Consider the following 22,622-nt stretch of genomic DNA (forward strand, 5'->3'; position numbering starts at 1 on the left):
TCAGGAAGTCGCCGTGTATTCCTGGCTATGAAATGTCTGTTATGTTGAATTCCTAATATGCTGACAGTTTGCATTATCTCGAGAAGCATCTAAAGGGCTTGCCAAGATTTGATCCCAGATGCTTCCAGAGGACAACGCCTCCAGCAGTGCTGCACATCAGTGTAACTGTGATGCACTCCATATACTGTGAGAGAAACTTGTGTTGTATTCCACTAAGCTTAGAAAGCAAGAAAACCAAAGGACTTTAACTTCCTAAGTTTTAGCTTCGAAAGTGCTGCAGAGGCATTTTGTATGACTGTAAGCCTGACCTCTAAGCACAATGAAAACGCAGGCTTCTCATAAATTATTACAGACTTAGATTAACATTCTCAAAGACGGCATGAATAACATTGTGCTTCTTTGTCAAATCAACTTCACAGCAAACAAGAGCTTCAGAACCTTATTACCTTGTTATTGGGATATTATTGTGTACATGCAGTATTCAGTAGCGCCTTTAGTACGCGTTTTCCGCAATGGCTTTTGGAAAGATAAATGAGTATTTAAACATCGTGTTAAAGCTGTGTTCCTTCTATTTCTGAGCTGTGAGAAGAAACGTGTGACCAGCTGTCAAAAATGCACATGGCGATGATCATCAGCTTCACGTGGCTGATACAGCCTTGTGGTTTAGGATGAATAATAGATACTAAGTGCACAAAACTGCTGAGGCTATGAGTCACTTTGGGGTGATGGGAGTTGAGCTAACTTTAACACACCATTGGTCACAAAAAATAACTTTTCAGAGCCCCTTTTTGCTTGCCTTGGTTTGAATCTGCGTCGAATGCGCTTTCACCGGCATACAAAAACAATTGGTTGCCAAGGATATGCTTTCAAAGCTCCCTCAAAAAACATTTATTTGGTCACATGGAAGTTAATCTGTACTAAAATGTGGTAAGATAAGTCTAGGTCACATAAAGTACAAGTGCTTTATGTCGCTATTGGTGTTTTAAATGCCTCTAGTTAAGAGAAAGGTAGATTTTAGATAATTACTTGACTTTTAAACCGATTTATACATTTAAAATATTAATAATTTGCATGTTTCAGCTATCCAGTTGCTATTGCTTTTGCCTATATTTTTTTTAATCTTTTATGATATAATAGACATATTAAATGATATTCTGATTATTTTTTTGAAAGCTACCAGAATATATTTAAAACATTTACATGAGCTTACACGTTTTATAGGCACAACTGTGTATGCTTTGTGTAACTGGCTTAGTATGTATCAGACTCTACAGAGCAATTTATAAAGACACTTTAAAATATTACTGGCATCTTTTAATAACTAATATTGGGGAGCCACCTATGCTGCACAGGATCAATCCCAACCAATCAGTTCCAGCGTTTTCTTTACACTCTAAATTATTTCTCTCTCTATACCAGCGTCTTTGAAGTCTACTCTTGAGAGGCAAGTCTCTGCTGGAGACCACTGGATCCTCCACTAATGATCTCTATCCAGGCTGGGCTTGCTACTTTCATGTCTTGCGTAACAGTTGCATTTTTTTCTCTTTAGATATCATTCGTACATAGTGCTCCTCTTCAGTACAATGGATCCACAGAAGGGCACGGATGAGGGAGGGGGTTGGTGATTGAGGAGACCTTCAAGAAAATAAGACAAACACTTAAACCCTCGTGGTGATGGATGTTCTTTTTAATGTTAATGTCAATTTGGTGGCTGAACCAAATCCTGCATATAGTATTAGACCCAGCGTGATGTGTGAACAGTTTGTATTTTTCAGAGTTGTTGATTCAACATCTTGAGTTGTGGGTAAAACTCATCCATGTCTATTTGAAGGAAGACGATAATTGGTGTAAGACAAGAAGGTATCTTGGCTTTGTAGTTTGTAGTGGTTGCTGTTTTTAATACACATCCATAGTTTCATTGTACTCGATTTGTTTAGCATTTCGTATAATATTGCAGATGCTGCTGAATGGCAGGCTTTGCCATTAAATTTTAGGCCTAGTCAGGAAGTCATACTACTGCAACCTGATAATAATAAGCTACGTAAGCTTGCATGGCCCTTCATGGAAATTAGTTTTTTGTGTGACCAGTAATGTTTTTGGTTGCAAAAGTATTAATGCAAAATGATGGTGACTTTAACTTCAAAGCTACATCACGTTGAATGACGCACCACTTCATGGTCCATTCAGAATTGCTATAATAAAGCAAGTGTCGTCAATTATTAACTGACCTTTATTTAAAGCTGTTGTGGGGAGCAGCGGTTTGATTTGGCTAGTTAGACATGTTGGGTTTCTTTGCCTTGAAAAAACGACACTGACTTTTGCCATGGCTTGAGGAATCAATGACCTCACTACGGAAGAAATTAGAATTTATGTGACCGAGTAACAGTTATAGCAGTTATGAAAAAACAAAAAAAAATCCCCCCCAAAAAAACTCATTGTCTTTGCAATCACATTCAAAACCCACCTTGGGGAAGCCATTCTCCAATTTAAATGAGATTGGTTTTTTTTGTTGAAGACAAAGCACAGCTTATTACTAATACCACCCCTGCTGCGAAGCCTTGTGGTGACAGCATCCCCTGTTTTACTGGCAAAGTTAAGACACAAATTAAAGGGGGTGTAGGTAAATTTAAAAGGGGGGAGAGTCAGGGGCTTCCTTACTACCTGAATCCAGCTCTGTTTTGTTGAACATCCAATACATGTTTCTACTCTGTCATTCTGATCTTGAACTTAACTATATCCTCACAAAAGTATTCCTGTGATTACTTTGCCTTCAGCTGATTTTTTTCCCCCTCTTGCTATGGCTGAAGGTGATTGGCATTGATTGTGGTTGGTTGTGACACCTGCACAGCATCAGCAGTCTCAAAGTGCTGTTGTGGATCTGTACCCGTAGTCTCACCTGCCAAATTGCTCCAGCGGTATTGAATGTCCTGTCAATGTATTGGATGTCCAATTCAATCAGCATCCAAATTGAGTGCAGGCAGCGCTGGTTTTAATAGCCTTGTGCCAGTGATGAGAAAGCAGAGTATTTTTTTTATCTGAGCTCCATGCAAGCAGTCTACATTTCTGAAATGCCTGTGGTGACAGCAGAGGAGGATTCAGCATTAGCCTACATTTCACTGACGGATGCATTTATTGCAATGCTGTCTTATTCATTTTTTTTTCTTTTTTGGGGGCAGGGAGTAATTCCAATCTCATCTCATGTAACACAAATTTATTAAACTTTAATTTTATTCTCCGATGTTGTTTATTTGAAAAGTAACTTTAGATTTGTATTGGAATGTGGGTTTGATGGCCCGTTGTTTTTAAGCAATACTCTCATAATAACATCCCTAGTGTGTCATGTGTATTGAGATCTTTTCAAGATCAAATTCCACCTAATTGTTTGCTAATTGGAAAAACAATTAGTGCCACATGGTACAATTTGTGTGTCTAATGCTGACAAATTACAGGTTATGCTTTTGCATGCTAGAGATATTTTTCTCTATAATTAAAACTTGGTGGTTATGTTTATTATCATTATCATTTTTTTAATATTAGTGGCATAACCTTGGTAGAAGAGGAAGCCAGCATGACAACACTGTAGGGCCATCCCCCCCCCCCCTTTTTTTTTTAAATTTTTTTTTATTTTTTAGGTTTTTGTCATAATCATCCAAAAGTCTAGACATGGCAATTCATCCCACCAATCTCTGGATTCTTTCTAGACACACTAAGCTCTGTGAACTCTATGCCTCTTCTCTCTGTGACTGTTAGGGTGTCTATGCTCTCAGCTAGCTTGGGGCGTGTTCAGTTCAGTTCAGTGTGCATGCAAAGCTGCTTCTGAGGCGCATGATGCAGGCTGCAGCTGAGCAGACACTGCTCTGCCCTCGCTTCCCTGTCCTATCCTTTCTCTGTCCCCGCGTCCTCTGCCGGTTCCGTCATTTCAAAATGAATCCCACACCTCTGTCACTGCTGATGTGAAAGCCACACGACATCACTGGTGCTATGACAACAGCAAGTCCTGCCTCTCTCACATTCACAAGTGCATTGTGGGCTGTCAGTGAATATACCAAATTACAAACTGCAACAGAATAACTGTGACCTTTCAGCCTTCATTGGCTTAGAGGCACACATTAATTTCATTTTCCGGAATTTTGTTTTAACGAATCTTCAGACCCCTTTATCTTTGGCAAAATGAAAGTGAAATTTACATTTAGGCTTCTGATCAAAATCAAAAATGAGCAACACAGGCCTGAATCTGACTGTTCTTTGTCCCATTAGTTTGTTCCCAATAAACCGTTCTGCAGCATATAGTGTAAATATCATGCTTCCTTAAAGGGAGTGGAGGGGCAATTATAGAGGAGGAGAGGGAGGAACATGCATTCCTGTTTGTAGTTTAGGGGGTTGGAATTATAGAGTGAAGAGGGAGCAACAAGGGAGGGAGTAAAGAGTGTGAAAGAGTCAGCTGGAGAAGGGGAGGGGGTACAAACGGCACTCCCTCTCTCCCTCAGTTCTTCAACTCATCCTTGGATACAGGAGTCAGTCTGCTGTGGACTTGCAGGAGGAATACCAATCATCACCTCATTTATATTTTGAAATATCCCTCTTATTGGTGCATCAGATTTAACTGGAGGAAGAGTAGAATTATAACTTCCATGAGAACATTAAGGTAAGTCACTAGTTGTGCATTTTCTGTGCCATGCCGCGTGTTTGGTAGTTGGTTAGGAGATAGAAAAGGCAAATGGCTCTTTACCCTCAAGCTTCCTACTTTCTAAAAGTGTTGCTAAATATCAGCAGTTCAAATGTCACACATTTTCTGGTACGTTTCAGTAGTTAAATTGGTCAGATGCAGCCAGCTCTCTCGTGAACCATATTGTTCCCTCCTGAGATGTGTAATTTCAGGATTTATTAGCTTTGACTGCAATATTCTCATTAGTGTCCACTCGTTTTTGCATTCCCATTCTTCCAGCAATTTAATATTATATTAAGTTGTAACCATACCCTGAGGCCCCGTAGCCTCAGGGTATGGGGATTCCTCAGTGTATGTACCTGTAGTAATCCTGTGTATTGCAAACTTTAGGCAATAAGGCATTGTGTTATCCACTTCACTCCTAGATGCAAACAATGCACCCTGTGTCTGTGTCATTGTAATGACAAAGCAGTGGTGGTGGTGGCAGGTTTGTGATGCTGACAAAGGGAGATGATGAATTGCAAATGTGAGAGATGTCCAAAGCCAAGGAGAATTCCCAGAGCGCATCACGGGGGGAGTGGGGGGGGGGGGCTTTACGTTGTGAGTTCATTTAAAACCCGAACTTTGTGCTTGAAAGCTGGTTGTGACTCCTGCAGTGGGGAGAGGGCGAGAAATGGTCATCTGGTGTTATAGTTATGGTAATGTATTGACTGTTCACGGCTTAGCAGGACAGGGGGTCGGATTCTGGCCTTCAGGCATCTTGATGATGCTCCTGTTGTGATTGGAGGAAAGCAGGCTTCGAAAAACACAAACTCTGAGTTCCTGTTAAAAGCTTGACACAAAAGTCACATGCAGTGTCCTCAGTCTAAATTTGTCTTAACAAAATTATTCTCAGCAGAGGAAAATAACCACTGATTGGTTTGCGCAATCTTATGCGATAAGCTTCACTTAATTAAAAGTTATTACCGTGTGCCATGAAACAAGGGTTATATTGTAGGTTTACAGGCTAAGAGTTCATCTGAGATCACGTGGTATTTCAGATACTAAGCTCATAAGATTTCAACTGAACTATTTGAGGCAGAATTCAGCATGCTGGAACTTGCTCTGCCACAACTCAAATTATTTTCAGTTTGCAGTTTTATGTGCATAAAACTTTGTTACCTTTCAAAGGGACTAGAGCATGTACTTACGATTGCAGGTATTTTCTTTCCTGGTAGTCACAGAATGTTGGGTTTGCTATTCAGTTTACTTATAAGCCTGAGCTAGGGTAAGAATAATATATACATATGCACTTTTTTCTTCTATAGCATTTAGAAAAGCAAGTATACAACTGTTTATAAAAATAAAAATTAACCTAACGTCGGTGGAATTTGTGCGACATCCCACAGTCTTTAAAAATAGAAGCATACTTTGATGCCTCCATGAGATTGAATTACTGCTGGGCTGTCATAATAAACACCATTTACATCCCACTGAGCTTTGTGAAAGTACATTGTATCTGCTGTCGGTAAATGTAACCTAAGGTGCAGTCAAAAAAAAAAAAAAATCCTTCAATATCCATTAATATATGAAACCTAATGGGTGGAGGTGCTGTACTTTACCTGAAATTTGACTTTCTAAGTGACATGCCACAGGCTGATAAAGGAGGCTTGTGCTGGAAATTGTAATCAGGGATGTTTGGAGGAAGTGGACAGATTTCAACCAAGCTTTGTGTAGTCATGTGTGTCAGGACTGTGCTCAGTTCTGCCTCACTGCACAATGCAACACAGTGGGGACCCGGGAGCTTCAGGGGTGTTGTGGTGAAGGTGGAGCTTGGGAATGACTTCATGGGCTGTTTTCACAGATACATTGGTGTCAAATCTCCTCATTGTGTTTAAATTGTATAGTAAAGTCTTAAAGAAACACAGCAGCCCAAGGAGCCGCATGCACTTGCATATTGAGAATGTTATTTTGGAAATCCCAAAAAGTTGATTCTGTTCATCTGGATGCAGCGTTTTCAGTGGGAGAAACGTTTTGTCACTCATCCAAGTGACTTCTTCAGTTTCCACTGAAAACGCTATGTCCACATAAACAAAATAAAGTTTTTGGGATTTCCTTAACTGGATGATTGAACATGCATCAAATGTTATTTTGGAAAGTTTTTCTTCGCTCAGATGAACTCGCCTTTTCCTAGTGTACCAGTATTAGACACACTATTCCATCTGTTTGGAACACAACCTGAAATGTGCATTCCCTGCTCATTAATATTGAAATCAAAATGATGGAAATGGGTCTTGACTCTGACCCAGATGTGATATTGAGTGGGGTTTGTACTTCTGGTGCAATATAAAAGGAAACGCACCATACTGCAGCGTGCTTAGTATTCCCACTCACTGACCTGGAAGCAAAGGATTGGGTGAGTGAGAGAGCCTGAGTGCAAAACATTGTCCCCATGTTTTTGTTCCCCACTTCGTACTATCTTCGTACTTCATATTATCTCTGTGCAGACTTTTAGCGTTCTTGTGCATATAGTTTACTTTTATAAAAGTTGTGTAAAATTTCATATAATCACTAAAGTTTTTTTTTGTAATCTTCCAGATGTTTTCATACACCATCCCGTCCCAGTCATCGGTTGGTAATACCTCCTGGTGCATTTACAGATTTGTCACACCAGATAATGTTTTGCTAACCACTGGGTCCCGTCATTGATACTGTCGATCGCAAATCTATCATCGTAAAACTGCCAAGAACATTTGTTTCTTGTGTCCAGGGGAAATGGCTGGGTATGTTTGGAGTCGGAGTGTGGAGGAGGACATTGGAAGTCTGGAATGTGAAGCATGTAAGACAGAGTACTTTTGATGCTCCATGTACTTGGGGGAGACCTTTTCTCTGACAGTGACGGTTACAGGATATGAGAAGGTCAGCTCGTGTATGTGCTGATTGTGGTTTAAATATTTTGTAACAGCGGCTCAAACCTTTTTCATAAAAAAAGAATTTGCCGTTTTCATCCCAGATTCACACTTGTGTCACAAACTGTTGAGTCTTGATCTTGGATTTTTGTTTGATCTGCCTATCATTAACGTTTCCCCAGCTTCTGATCCAGTTCCACATTATCAAGACTAAAGTTTAAATTACTCTTCAAAAGATTTGCTTTTTCTTGATTGGGTACAACACTTTTATTTTATTTTTTTAATTTTCACATATCAAACAGCAGATTGTAGATTTTAGAAAAAATCCTTTCAGATATTAGCGGAAATGTAAAAGAGCTTTTTCAAATGCTCTGATACAGTCCTAAATGATTACTACACAAAATGAGCGTTGCTTTAGAGATTCAGAGAAGTGAAAATAAATGAAGGGATGAAGGCAGGAGGAACATTTGGAAATATTGATTTAGTTAAAACAAATGGATATAAAGTGATTTTAACAGAACACTTCATATGAAACAAAAACAATCACTTCCACAAACCTGTGTCGTCGGTCCCCCACCCCGCATGTCATAACAGTTGTCCACAGCTTAGTTACGCCTTCCACTAACAGCTGTTAAAGTACTGTTAAAGTAACTTCAAAGGTTGTTAATGAGGAGGCAAAGAGCCATGAGCAGGAAGTGATCTTATGGCACCTTAGCTGTGAACCTCTACACAAGCAAATTGCTGCTATTAATGGAGGTGAAAGTATTATGACCTCACAAGATCTTGCACCTACAATGAATTTGGACAAATGTAGGATAATAGATGATAGTTTCTATTCTCTGGGCGTTTTATTACACCTCAAACTCTGTGGAAAAAAAGACGAGACATTAATTTTTCATAAGTTTGTTTTTATCTGTGACCACAGAACCGTATAAAGTACTCTTAAGTCTGCAGAGTGGACAAAAGACATGTTGACCCAATAAAACCTGCAGTTTATGCTGTATGCAGCTTAAACATCAGCAGAAGAGTTGACCTCTGCACATGGCATTGAGGGACAAAGGTGCCACTAGGCTAAACAATACCAGCTGCTGCTCAGCAACAGGCTCAGAAAAAGCATAGCGTTTCTTTTAAAACGACACAGCTCCAGGTCATTGCTGTATCCACATTTTGCAATCAAGAATGATTTATCGACAAAATCCTTTCCACTGAGTGGAGCTCACTTGCATCAAACTAGCTCTGCTGGCGTTCATAATTCGGCTTTGTATGTTCTGGCATCCTTCGAAGGGTTGCTCTCCTACATTAAAAATGCTCCATAACACCCAGCCACCTGAGCCTCTTGTGACAGGGTCAGACAGGTCACACACAGCAGCCTCACGTGCCCCGCCGTACTCTGAAACACATAATCAGATCAGCAGCGAATGAAAATGACTCCGTGGCTTGGCTGGTGATTTGTTTTTGCTGAAATGTTGCTTCACCTGCTGCTTTGTCAATGCGGCTGTTAAAGCCATACATGCTCTATTTGTTATTTTAGAGGTAAATTTTGAATAAAGCTGCATAAATAGTGTTTTGGCCGATCCTGTCTAACCTGATTTGTTTTTTTCATGATGCATTCAGCAGTGTTAGCAAACAAAGTTGAGCTGCTTTCCATATCACTGAAAGCCCCTCTTTTCAGTTTGTTTGCTATTTAATGTTTCCAGGGTTACAGATTACAGTTGGAAATTACTCTTTGAATATATAACCATAGTATATTGTTTTAATCTAAGCTGTTAAATTACTTTTAATATGGATGGGGTTTTTTTTCTGGCACAGGAACCTTTTGAAAATGGATGCAAGCTCTTGTAATACCAAATTTCCCTCTGGCCTAATAGAATCTTGAATACAGTTGAGCCCACTCGAGAGCAGAAAATGAGTCATGAGAACAAGGGTTTGTGTTTAGTGCTTCCATTTTCACAGACACATATGACTCCATATCAGTTGGGAAATGTGAGCTGTCTTAAGTGCAGTCTTTCAGTGGTTAAACCCCCTCCTCTTGCTGCATACAGCTACCTGTGTTATCTCTGGAGACCAGAGTGTTCAGATTACAGGGTTTTGTGTTGGAGCTTGTTACTGGTTGGGCCTGGCTTGTTTTTCCTTTCACAGTTGTACCTAGGTCAAATGGCAGGAATGTGTTGCAGGACTCCAAACAGCTTTTTAACAGAGATGTTTATCATCACATTTTGTCATATGTCTTTACGTAAGCCTTGCTTTTTTCAAAAATGCACTGTAGCCATTGATTTTTTTTTTTTTTTTTTGAGACGTAGCCTGATGGAGGTGCACGTCAGAACTGCAGACTTCCTAATAAACAGTCTGTGTTGATGTAAGAATAGTCCAGATGATAGTCTGATGAGTTCACAGTTAGTCACTGACTGTCCTGTGTCTGGCGTCCAGCACTCACTTGTTGGGGAGCTCCTGCAAAACCAAATGAAATATTTCCAGTAGAGAGAATGATGCTGGTGTGAATTATTTTTCACTGTGTGCTACATGTGAGAAAAGAAGACTTTAGACAAATGACTCAACCTGAATCTCCTGGCATGAAGTTCAGCTCTGTCCATGTATACAGGAAAGTCTGACCAGGTGTTTCATGGTCTTTACCTTGTTTTCAAAGACCTTAAGTTGTATTTTGACCATGGGGCAACAACTTGCATGATGTCTGAAAATGATGCAAGCGGCTTGAATTTCATTCCTTGAGGACCTAAAGGGGGGTGGAGGGTTGAGACAATTTCCCCTCATACCTGTTCCAGCAGGCCCAAGAATTTGTATAAGAAGGACTTCAAAGTGGTCTTTAATAACAAAAGGAACTTAAATCTACCAGTCACATATTTTAGGGATGACAGCATTCCACACAACAGGTCATTCAGTGTAAAAACAAGTCACTGCTCCGAGAAGAGTTGATTCTGGCATAAATCACATTGCATGATTTTAATGTTCCAGTACAGTCCTGCGGTTATGAGGGATACATTTGAGATTACCATAAGTGCTGACATTATCAACCGAGTTGAAAGTGTACACTTAATGACTCTCTCTGACTTTTTTGTAGTGTAAAAAATAGAATACAGGATGCCTGTATATCATTTCCAAAAAAGAACTGAAAACCAGAAGATCACCACAGCCCATCTTAACTGAGCTCTGGACCATTTAAGAAGAAGGCAGATGTGTTTCTGCATTTTCTTTATAAAGTTTCTTTATTTCTTAAATGATATTTTGTACTCTAGATTATGAAATGTCCCTTTTTTTTTTTCTTTTTTACAGTTTTAAGATGAGAAATCTTAACCATACTGTCCAAACATAAGCCAAAAAAGTCACCAGGTTGAACTGTGGTTCAGGCAGCATGGGAAATCACTTTCTCACGTGGATTGCCCACTACAAAGTTCAAACCTTGTGTTTTGCTTTTGCATGTCATTATAGTAAAGTTACCCACCCCTTAATAATCCTGGAACCACTTTAATTTTTGAAAGTCTCCAGTGGGAACTCTTTAGATTTGGTTGATCTTTCATGGGATCACCAAATTCTGATCATCCAGTGGAATTAACTTGTGATGTGTGTTAGTCTGTATTTCTAAAAGAATCCACTGGGTGTATGCGATGGGATTTTAGCGCCCTAAAATATCTTTTCCAGCCGTAGCATTTCTTGCTCATGTATTAATAAAGAGCTGATGGTGGATTCTGTGCGGCAGCAGCATTGCAGCTTCAGAGAACATTGTGTTTGGGAATTGAGGCCATTTAAAAGTTGTATTCAGATGTTCTGGTAGCTCCAGTGCAATTAAATTTAATAATCCTGCGTTTTCATTTTTGAACAATGCATTCTTAAAAATTTAGTATAACATTTCTCTGGGTCAGCCATTTAAATTATGTGTTTTGCTATACCAGGAGCTTCAGTGTAAATCATGTTCAGTAGGAATCTGTGTTGTGTCTTTTAAACAGTGCCAATAGAAACTTGCTGACTGTTCTGTTCCCTTTTCAACCTATTTATGGTTTTGTGGCAGAGTGATTGGTGGCCATGTATTCTGCTGAGAATTTATCGGATCTTTTTCTTTAAATCTGCTGATTTGTTAGGAGATGAGTTGCATTTATTGCAACATTTGGTTTGGTTTGGTCTCATGGATTTGGCTGAATATTCATTTTGTACATTTTACTTCCAATTTCACTCATAAGTTTAAGCGTACAGATATAGATATGTAAAGATAATGTGTTGTGTGGTCACAGTAATGCATAACTTTGTTGCAATTCTATTGTAGTCCAAATTAATCAGTAACGTTTTTGGTCTACAACACCTGGCTCCTGAACTTCAGAGATTAACAAATGAGATTCCTGGGTTCCAGCGAGATCCATCTGCATCACTTGTAATTTAGTTCTGGTCATTTTGCCATTTTACATACACAATAACACATTTGTGCTACAAATAGCAGAAACTTCAACCATAAAGAGCAACCATTACAAGGTGGACATTTTTCTCTCCTCTTCTCCATTTTTAAAAATTAAGGTTATTATGTAGGAATGCTACGTGAAAAAACTCCAGAAGTGGTCCACAGTATATTGTAGTGCTTGCATTTTGTGAGCAATGCTTGTATGCCTCAGTGAATATCATTTCCTGTAACAACTTTGGTGTTTTGTTTTTTTTCATAGTTCTTTCCCTCCTGCGTTTCCGCTCTGTTCTATTTTGTACCAAATGGGATTAAATGAAATAGCCAACACACTGCAGAGTTATATAAAAGATGAATGTAGTTGTGTAAAGTTCAAACATGGTACACTGCAGTACCAGTGAGGGTTGATGAGTGGACAGAATAAGGAGGGAGGATAAGGATCAAAACGGGGTCAACTTCCATTTATGTAAAGCCCCTCCTCACAGTAAGCCTGAGGGCAGCACCAGAGGGTTGGGCTTATTTGCTTATTTGCAAAAACACAGTACCCCCCCCCCCCCTCCCCCAGAGGGTCTATCCTAAAAAGTGGAGAAGCACACATCGTGAGAAGCAGCGGCCACAAATGAGTTAGCTAATCTTCTGTCCCATCTGTTGGTGGTCCCAAAGTGGAACAGGACTTTTGTTTTCCTTTTTACATCACACTGTCCGGCCTAAAGGCGGATAAATAGAGTCCAAATGTGCATTATAGTCAAAGCTTCTGCACCCTCCTGCTCCCAGTCCTTGTTAATGCAGGAAGCAGTGCCTGAGAGCAAACAACTATATCTCTGCATGGATGGTTCATTCCAGTTCTGAATAACTCATGTTCGCTCACACTGTCATTAGGTACCCTCCACTTCACAAAATCCCTGTACATATTGAAGGGGGCTTGAGTGGCTCACATCCTCTACCAGTCTAAGCACAGTGTTTATTTAGCTGACTTTACAGATAATTACTAAAGAAATAACTGCAAAGCAAGACAAGTTACAGCTCTGCGTTTATAACATCTACCATTATCAATTCTTTTTATGTGAACAGTGTCCTATGTTTTAGGGGAAAGCCTAGGATGGAAACAACATGTCATGTTCCGTCTTTACGGGTCCATATCTGTAGACAGATTTGTTGAAAGAGTACAAATATTTAGCTAAGCCACACATAATTAAGAGCACACAGGTTTTGTACTGATTTTTCATCTAGATATCTGTTTTTCAGAGGTTTGTGGATTATACCAGCCAAAGGAACAAACTGTCTTAAGATCCAGTGACAAAATGCCAGAAAAGTCATTACGGCCCTGCAGGTAAAACACCATTCAGATACAATTCTTTTCTTCTGTATGTCTCTCCTTCATGTCCCCCTAGGTTTATTTAATCTGTTTCCCCCTGTCCGTTTAGCCTTTGAATCATGGGAAATGCTGAGAGCCAGAATGGGGACCATGCCCTCTATGGACGTGGCTATTTGTCACGTAAGCACATGTCTCGGTCTCTTCGCATCTCCAACAAGCAGTCCAGACGCTCTCGCCATGCTTCATCAGGAAAAATAGAGCACAGGAACTCTGAGACAAGCACGCGCTCAAGTAGCACACCCAGCATCCCACAGTCCCTGGCTGACAATGGCCTGGAACCCTTCAATGAGACAAATATCCTCCCAGACTTTGGAAGCCCCATTTGGGTGGACCGGGTGGCCATGAATCTGCGTCCAGTATCCTTTTACAATGACCTGGCCAATCCCTCAATGCACATAACCCTACCTGGTCCCATGGCAGAGGAGGTGCAGGATGAAGATATGTACGCAGGTGAAGTGAAATACCTCCAGAAAACCCCAGACTGCTCCAAGGAGACTGTTGGCTTCAAGAAGAGGTCTAAATCTGCAGACATGTGGCGAGATGACAGCCTGGAGTTCTCCCTGTCTGATGTCAGTCAAGATCACTTGACCAGCACAGAGGAGATTATAGACTTGACTAACGAGAGGGACTTCACTGGCTGCGAAGGCCACCTGCAGTCCAGCCCAACAGACTCCACTGACAGGGCAAACTCACTGGATGAGCTGTATAGCCAGATGAGTCCTGCCTCCAGGCAACTCCATGGCCGCTATGCAAAGTGGCACAACACCAACAGGGCTATCAGGGAGGGTGAGGACGATAAAATGCTATCTCCATCAGACGAGGATGGAAACACCTACGGTGCATACACCCTTCCCTGCCGACGTTCACACTGCTTGTCTGAAGGCCTGACCAGCCACCAAGTTGAAATGTGTGCCAGCATGCAGGGCAGGAGGGCGCAGACTATACAGGTAAGATCTGTAACTATTTTATAATGTACTGCTTGTTTGCACATTAAATTTAGCTTTAAAAAAGTAATTGAAATGTGGTTATTAGAAAACAGTAAAAATTCGAGTGCTGATGAATTTTTGATAGCCTGTTGGATACATATATGTCAAGGACCTTCCTTTGTTTAATGCCGTCGTGGATATTCTGTTCTGTTTTGGACAGAGCATGAAAAGCTGTGCTAAATCTGAAATGATCTAGTAGTAGTACAGCTCCCTTCATTCACTTCCCCAATGAATCTGTGAGTTTGTTCCGCTTCAGTCACCTCACAATAAGCTGTTAAAACAAACTGAGTGTAAAAAGAAAGCTTGTGTGGGACGAGGGAGTCGTAGTTTCCTGAAGAAACTGTTGTTTTTCTTGTGAGAGGAGATTGCGATGATGGGAGGGGGCGAGCACAGCCTAAAGTCACTCTCTGTTAGAAATACCTCGGCCTTTGTTATGATAATGAAGGGAGGCCTGTGGAAGAGTGTAACAGTAAAACGTGCATTGGTGGCCCTGTCTCTACGGGGCACCGTCAACTCTGGTGAATGGAGCTCTGGACCGCATGATTAGGTCATGTGACCAGATGGAGATACCAAGCTCAGTGTAACCCCCTTCATCTCCCAGGAGCCTTTGACCATGTGGGTAGGAGAGGGCAGACCCTGTGGTGCCACAGGCCGGGCAGGCTGTGCTCACACAACGGCAGACGCTTTGCTGTTGGCAATTAATTTTAAGCAGAAACTCAGGGTTAGACAACCTGTGGGCTCTCATTAAGCATCTGTTTTTTGTTTGTTTTTTTTGCAACATGTTTGCTTTTCAAAAATGCTTCTATCCTTTATTTAGAGATAGACGATCAGGTGAGGGCAGCGGTTGTTAATGACCAGCTGCCCTCTTAGTGATGAACAAGAAGCTGTGATGCCGTCTCACCTGTTTTGTGCTTCTGCCACAACTCAGGATGTCACAGGCGGGGAGGGCAGCGAATATGAGGACAGCGGCATCGACGGGGTGGCGGTGGAGCCGGAGCACCAGTCTCGCCGCTACAAGACCATGTCGGCCTCCTTCTCTGTGTTCTCAGTGCATGGCAGGAACATGTTCACTGGCAGTGACAGCGGGAGCAGCAGTGGCGGCGGAGGGGCCAGCGAGTGCGTTCAGGGCGTGTACGAAAACTTCCGTCAGGAACTACAGATGAGCTCCTGCCAGACTGAGAGCTTGGAGGAGGCGGGGTCTGCCCTAAGTGATGAGCAGAGCACTATGAGCTCCGCCTACCAGTCCGACCTCTTACTCAGTGTTGTCCAAGGGATGGTGCGCAAAGCTGGCAAACTTGCTGTTAAGAACTTCCTTGTGCATAAGAAAAACAAGAAAGTGGAGTCAGCCACAAGGCGCAAGTGGAAGAGTTACTGGGTTTCTCTCAAAGGTGTGTCATGGCCTCAGTGGTATCATTAAATTTACATTTTATTGCACTGCAATCCTGTAATGTCAGCCTGTGACATCCTGCTCATGCAAGATAATATGTTTGATGCTATTTAGTTACATGCTGACATTCAAAAGGGAGAGCAAAGGTTTACTTCAAATAAGATTTCTTTAAGGCATTATGTCACTGGACTGGACTTGAAATCAATTTAGAAGCCTGTGTCTAATAAAGCCTTTCTCCCTGACTCTTGCCATGCTGCACTTCTTAATGTTGGCCACTGGAGAGCAGAATTAAATTGCTTGAGGAAATCTGACTTTCTTGTAAAACTAAATAATTAAATCAACAGTTCCATTGTGTTGGTTTTCCAGGTTGCACGCTCTTCTTCTATGAGACTGATGGACGTTCAGGAATTGACAACAACAGCAATCCCAAACATGCCATCTGGGTGGAGAACAGTATTGTCCAGGCTGTACCAGAACATCCCAAAAAGGACTTTGTGTTCTGCCTCAGCAATTCCCTGGGAGATGCTTTTCTGTTCCAGGTAAGAAAATGCATGTATGTCAACTGTTCTGTGAATAAATACAAATTTAATTTGCATACATTGCCCTGTATTGACTGTATTTTCTTTTTATGATCTTTAAAATTCTGGCCTTTTAATACATCAGGAGCAAAACAAAACAAAAACAAAGGAGTTTGTGTGCTGTGTAACCTTTGACCTTTCATGGTCCCTCCCCCTGTAGACCTGCAGCCAGACAGAGCTGGAAAACTGGATCACAGCCATCCACTCAGCATGTGCCACTACTGTCGCCCGCCAGCATCACAGAGAGGACACTGTTCGGCTACTTCGCGCCGAGATCAAGAAGCTCGAGCAGAAGATCGACATGGACGAGAAGATGAAGAAGATGGGAGACATGCAGCTGTCTGCTGTCACTGACACCAAGAAGAGGAAGACGATCCTGGATCAAGTAGGTGTCATGCTACTTTCTTCCTTGAGCTCATGTCAGGCAGGTGTGCAGGGGGAAAACATTTCTGAACAAGGCATGGAAAGACGACTTACTGCTATATTATTTCTGATTACAAATCACCTTTCTATAAAAATAGATTATTTCAAAAGAAAACAGTGAAGTTAAACAAAGTTTTACCAGTTTGATTTCTTAATGCGTCTCTATAACTTCAATACTGATAGAAAGTATATATGAAAAAATGGGTTGAGTAGCTTCAAAAAACACCTGGAATGCAACATAGTGACTCCTAGCTTGGCTGAATATTTATCAAATAAGGATGGAAGTATGAAAAATGCCAAATATAACTGTGCCCCATCAGTCAGTTTTAGTTGTGACATACTTGTTTTTCAAATTTAAGCTTTTGCCCATCCCTCCTAGTAATCAGCCCACAAAAGTTCAGTTTTGTCTGGATTCATAAGCATGTCAGGAAGACGTATAAAAAAAGCATTATATCTATTTAAGAGCTCTTAAGACATCTGTTAAACCTCAATGAGAACCAATCCTGAGGAATCTTTAGCTTAATTAAAAAATGCTAAAGATCATTTTTAGTGATATTTTAGCTATTGTTACAATACTTACAGATATCAAATGTAAGTATGTATTTCAGTCTTGTATCCTCAGGTTTTTAATACATGGAATATGAGGAAAAGAGAGAAGCAGGGAGCAATGAGAGAGGATTAAGTTGCAGATTTAGAGGAATCATCCGCTAGAGGCTGCTAATGCTACAAATGTAACAGCCCCCAGATTGCTTTTTATTTTTCTTATTGTAATATGCACTTTGCTCTGGTCAGCCTGACATTCTCAATTAATTGCAAAGTTCATATTGTCTTTAATGGGTCTGTTTACAGAAAGGGGAGAGATCGCTGTTGTTTGGTCCGTTTGGTAGTGGCTGGTTGGAGCTGTTCTGTTTGGCAGTGTCAGGTTTCAAATTGTGAGAACTGAATGGATGTAGGACTGCTCCTTAGAAAGCTGAAACGCTCCCAGCCTCTATCTGCCAGTGGAATGCGCAGTATTGTTTCTTTCTCGTCTCTGGGCTACTTGGCAGTAATACAGAGCACTCTGCCATGGAGCTGGCCGCCTATTCCAAACACCAGTGCAGGACCATGACAGGGAGGGGACAGCCCAGTGAATAATCACAATGTCCTGCTCTACTGCCCCAATAAACATCAAACCATTAGGCACAGAGAGAGTGCAGGTTGGCAACACTTTGAGAAAAGTGGTAACAGAGCTTCTATGGAAGTGAGGAGATGCCCCATCTTAGTCTGAAGTTGACAGACAAGGGCATTAATGAACTATTACTGTTGTGTCCCTCTCAACCTGCAGATATTCTTGTGGGAGCAGAACCTGGAGCAGTTTCACATGGATTTATTTCGCTTTAGATGCTACCTGGCCAGCCTGCAAGGAGGAGAGCTGCCTAACCCCAAACGCCTTCTGGCTTTTGCCTCTCGCCCCACCAAGCTGGCAATGGGCCGGCTGGGTATATTCTCGGTCTCTTCCTTCCATGCATTGGTAAATATTCTCTTCTTTATTTTTGCTGCTGAAGCAAACACAATGGCATATTTTAGTGTCCTTTTCAATTTCTTTTTTTTGTGGAAAAAGAGACCTGGAGACCTCAAAAATGTACCTTGGAATTGATTATTATATTGGGGACAAACATCTATCTAAAGTGCACTTAAGTAACAGTAGCTGTCGCTGTTGCAGAGCTCAAACCTGTTCTCATAGTGTTAGTAAAGGACTGTGAAATCTCACTCAAAATACACTTTGGCATCACTGAGCACATCCAGTGATGCTCTTGGCAGGACAGTCGAGTCCAAAAACTACAATGCATTGTGTCAAACCACGCTTTTCTTTTTTAAAAATAACGACTATGCTATTTATGAGCTCGGGTCTCACGTAGGTCACCCGTTTGTGAGGGTTTTAGTTCAGTTTTGGCCTCCCACTGCTGCTGCAAAGAGGTTATGTACTTCACATCTAAAAGCACTAGTAGTAAAAGAAAACATCTGATTTTTTAGCGATGTTTCGCAGATCACTGAGGTGCTTTTTCCCTCACCACCACCAACGCAGTGCTACAGAGCAGGTGGGTGTTTGAGCTGGGAGATAGCAGTTAAGGATGTCTAACAAAAGACAACTGCTAAGAGCTTTCCTACGCTTTCACTCCTCTTGAATTTACTCTGTATCAGCACTGTGCACTCACCAGAATGGCCTGCAAAGTGTTGACAGAACAAATGACAGAATGAGTGCCTAGGCTAGTTTTAGAGCCTGCTGCAGGCACAGTGCTGATATGTTTAATTCAGTATTTATTTTAAAAAAAAACCCAAACCTTTTACTTATTTCTTAATAGTTAAGCAGCCTAAAAATGTCCAAGTCTAGTTTTCATGCATAATATTTGACTACTCTATATCTGTATGATTAACACGACCATTTATTCAGTCACTTAAGACAAGGTAATTTCCATAAACCACTCAGTGAAATGTTCCTTGATCACTTTTTTTATATACTCAGTTTTATTTCTTCTTTCTCTTTTTGTCAGAACTGTAGCTTTCCTCTCTTGAATATTTATGATTTTATTTATTTTAAAACCCCCTAAAATATGCTGATATGCTGCACTTCTCAAGTCATTTTGGCAAAATGGGATTTGACGCGAGGTCAAACAGATAGCTGTCGATCTCATTTGATCCGTTTTTGACCCCACTTCGCCATGTTACGTTTTCCAGGTGGCAGCCCGCACAGAGACCGGAGTGAGACGGCGAACGCAGGCCATGTCTCGTTCCTGCAGTAAGCGCAAGAGCAGGTTCTCTTCCCTCTGGGGTCTGGACACTACCTCAAAGAAAAAGACAAAAGCCCACCCAACGGTCAGCCAGGTCTGTGAAGTGTTCCACCTCCTTCCAAAATTTCCGCGCTTAATCACAGCTGACAAGTTACTTTTGCCCATTTCTCAAGCATCCATCCTACCTGACTGGTAACTTGCCATTTTGTTGTTTGCTCCTGCAGGTTTTTGCTGATGGTGAAGAGCCCATTAAAAAGCCAGTAGATGGCATATATGTTGATCCTGCTAAGGAAAACACAGTAAGGATGAATAATTCAGTTATCTGTTTGCATTCATTTGTCAGTGAGCAGTTGGTCAAACAGAAGTGCGAACTTCCTCAACAAAATATGTGGCCAACATTGACATCAGTGAAATATTACCCCTTAATGTATTCTGAGTAAGCGCCAGAGCCAAAGTGAAGAGCTTACAAGCTGTGACAGCTACTCAGGAAAATTAGAGCTTTTAATTTTTCTTTCATTCCCCATTTAAGCAAATGCACTATATGGCTTGGAAAGTGTATTCCGACTACTCTGTGATTTAGAAGGAAGATGCAAAGTATTGGTGAAGATGGATTATTTTGGAGACTATTTTAGAAGTATTATCTAATTTGAAGAAGTCAGACCTTGCAGTAAAGTGTGTTTAATTACTTTGGATGTCTCCATTTCAAGAAAAGTGAGGAGGGAACTGTGAAAAGCCTTCCACGACCCAGCACAGAGAGCGATATCTGGGTTCCTGACCACCTTACACCCTCCTGGGTATGTCTCCCAAATGACCAGCCCGTGCTAACAATCATCCAGCCAGGAGAGTCTGCACTGTGTGTTCTCGAGTCCATCTGCAAGGTAAAAAAACACAGAGCCTCGAATGAGCTACGGTTTAAAGCGATATTCATAAGACGCTTAAACTGAAAGCCACACTGAGCCAGAGAAATACCATCTGTTAGGAAAACATGAAAGATATCTCACTGCTGCGATTCTGGATAAATTTCTGTCTTTTTGTGCTCATCCCACAGGCTCATCAGCTCGATCCCACTAAACACTACTTACGACTCAAATTCCTTATAGAAAATCAAGTGCAATTCTACATTCCCAAACCAGAGGAGGATATATGTGACTTGGTATGTCACTGATATCTTGAATATGATCTTTCCTCCCCTCACAGGCTGTTTTGAAAATGAGTCAAGGTCAAGAAATGTATTTAAAAAAATGTCAGGAGTTGATTTACAATGTATTAGGAATCACAATAGGAAAAAAATACTACAGCAACAAGGTTTATAATAAATAAAACTGTGCCTGGGAGATCCATGCACCAAAAATAATCATGGAGAAGCTTTATAAACAATATCTGTAACCTCTTTTGTAATTAAATCATGTAATCATGACATAGCAAAGAAACTCCTCTATAAAGAGCTGCTAGAGCTGCTTTGTCTGAAAGTACAGAAAATTAATGGCCTCCTTCCATGCTGTCAATAGCCCACCCACCACGCCATGAATGAAGTAGGCTGTTGTTTCAGGATGTATAATGACTTCCTTTTGTTCCTTGCAGCTGTACAAAGAAATTGAGCTTTGCTCTAAAATAACTAAAGTAATCCAGTTTGACAGAGATGAATCCTGCATGATTGGTTACGGTAAGAATAATTTTCTATCTTTATTTAGAATGCTGCAATGAAGTCAGTGTTAAAGACTCGTATTTCTGTTTTCTTCAGCATAAGAATTGATTTTCTTTGACCTTTTGTTAACCATCCCTATTTGTCCCTCTGATGCTTGGCTAATATCATCATTTTCTCTCTCTCTCTGCTTTTCTTTCTCTTCACATTTCCCTTTTGTGTTCAGGTTTCTCCATTTCGGTGGTGGAGGAGGATGGAGTACAGCAGCTCTACATCACTGATGTAAAGGCAGGGGGATTAGCCTTTGCTAAAGGTTAATTATCCTTCATTTCTACTGAAAGAACTCTTCCTAAACACACTTTGTATCTAATAAGCCACACTTTAAAGGAAAATATAAACAATGCAGGTTGCCTTAGCTGTTTTTAGTGCTTCTCCATTTTCTCACATCAAGGCCAGGAGAGTTTTCATCTCCTGCTTGGTTTCTCTTTCGAAAAATGCATTAGCATGTTTATTCAACAGGTAGAGAAGGTTTTAGAGGACACAACACTTCTCAAGGGTGCTGATTACTATAATCATGCCTCTCACTGGCCTTTATGAAGAATTATGTTGAATCTGACACTTAACAACGGCTGCTTCACACTGGCTCTCCTGTAATGAAGCTGAAGAGCTGAATGATGTCAAAATAAAGATAAAGAGCATTGATCCCAGAACAATTATGACTGATGTTGGACAACAAGTGTTAATGTGTTACTGGCTAATATTTCACAAAAAATAGAGAAACGGGTCATGCCTGTGGGGCTGAAATTAAAACAACAGTCTCCAAAGTTGTAGATTGTGGCTCAAGAGTTGGGAGTTTGTCCGGTTTGAGCCCCGGCTTGGACAGTCTCGGTCGTTGTGTCCTTGGGCAAGACACTTCACCCGTTGCCTACTGGTGGTGGTCAGAGGGCCCGGTGGCGCCAGTGTCCGGCAGCCTCGCCTCTGTCAGTGCACCCCAGGGTGGCTGTGGCTACAATGTAGCTTGCCATCACCAGTGTGTGAATGTGTGTGTGAATGGGTGGATGACTGGTTGTGTAAAGCGCTTTGGGGTCCTTAGGGACTAGTAAAGCGCTATACAAATACATTTTACTTAAAACACCATTTGAACATTTCAAGCAGGAGTTGTTTGATTATTGCTAAAGATTAGGTCATTACGATCTGATATTAGAGAACATTTTTTTTAGTAAATGAAGGAACAGGAGACCGTAAACTGGAGCTGATGCTGAAAGCTGGTTGTGCATGTTTTTGCAGGTCTGAACGCAGGGGATGAAATACTTCAGTTAAATGGAAAAGACTCCCATAGTCTTAATTTCTCTGACATGAAAGCAGCATTCTCTCAGGCTTCACTGGCTCTGACAGTCAACACCTTGCCTGCGGTGGACCGCCGTCAGCTCTGCTACTTGCCGCCACGCCGCTCAGATGCAGAGGAGGATCTCTACACTGACATTTTCTCCCAAAGTCAAGGTAAAAGGAA

At 41.1% G+C, this 22,622-nt stretch overlaps 1 protein-coding gene across 1 annotated transcript in view; it reads left to right on the forward strand.

Moving 5' to 3' along the window:
- Nucleotides 1-22,622, forward strand: part of LOC146694430 (rho guanine nucleotide exchange factor TIAM1-like) — a 40,856-nt gene that overhangs the window by 3,796 nt on the left and 14,438 nt on the right. The window contains exons 2-14 of the mRNA XM_085430600.1: nt 13,199-13,283; nt 13,378-14,275; nt 15,243-15,702; nt 16,068-16,240; nt 16,440-16,664; nt 18,027-18,212; nt 19,418-19,564; nt 19,695-19,769; nt 20,178-20,348; nt 20,519-20,623; nt 21,052-21,133; nt 21,339-21,425; nt 22,400-22,612. Coding sequence (XP_085286726.1) covers nt 13,388-14,275; nt 15,243-15,702; nt 16,068-16,240; nt 16,440-16,664; nt 18,027-18,212; nt 19,418-19,564; nt 19,695-19,769; nt 20,178-20,348; nt 20,519-20,623; nt 21,052-21,133; nt 21,339-21,425; nt 22,400-22,612 — 2,812 coding nt within the window. The 5' untranslated portion in view covers nt 13,199-13,283; nt 13,378-13,387. The remainder of the gene's footprint in view (nt 1-13,198; nt 13,284-13,377; nt 14,276-15,242; nt 15,703-16,067; nt 16,241-16,439; nt 16,665-18,026; nt 18,213-19,417; nt 19,565-19,694; nt 19,770-20,177; nt 20,349-20,518; nt 20,624-21,051; nt 21,134-21,338; nt 21,426-22,399; nt 22,613-22,622) is intronic.

This window comes from Copadichromis virginalis, linkage group LG14 (genome assembly GCF_057382275.1).
Source record: "Copadichromis virginalis isolate Kocher_CV1m ecotype Utaka linkage group LG14, C_Virginalis_male_GT1.1, whole genome shotgun sequence".
NCBI classification, from domain to species: Eukaryota; Metazoa; Chordata; class Actinopteri; order Cichliformes; family Cichlidae; genus Copadichromis; species Copadichromis virginalis.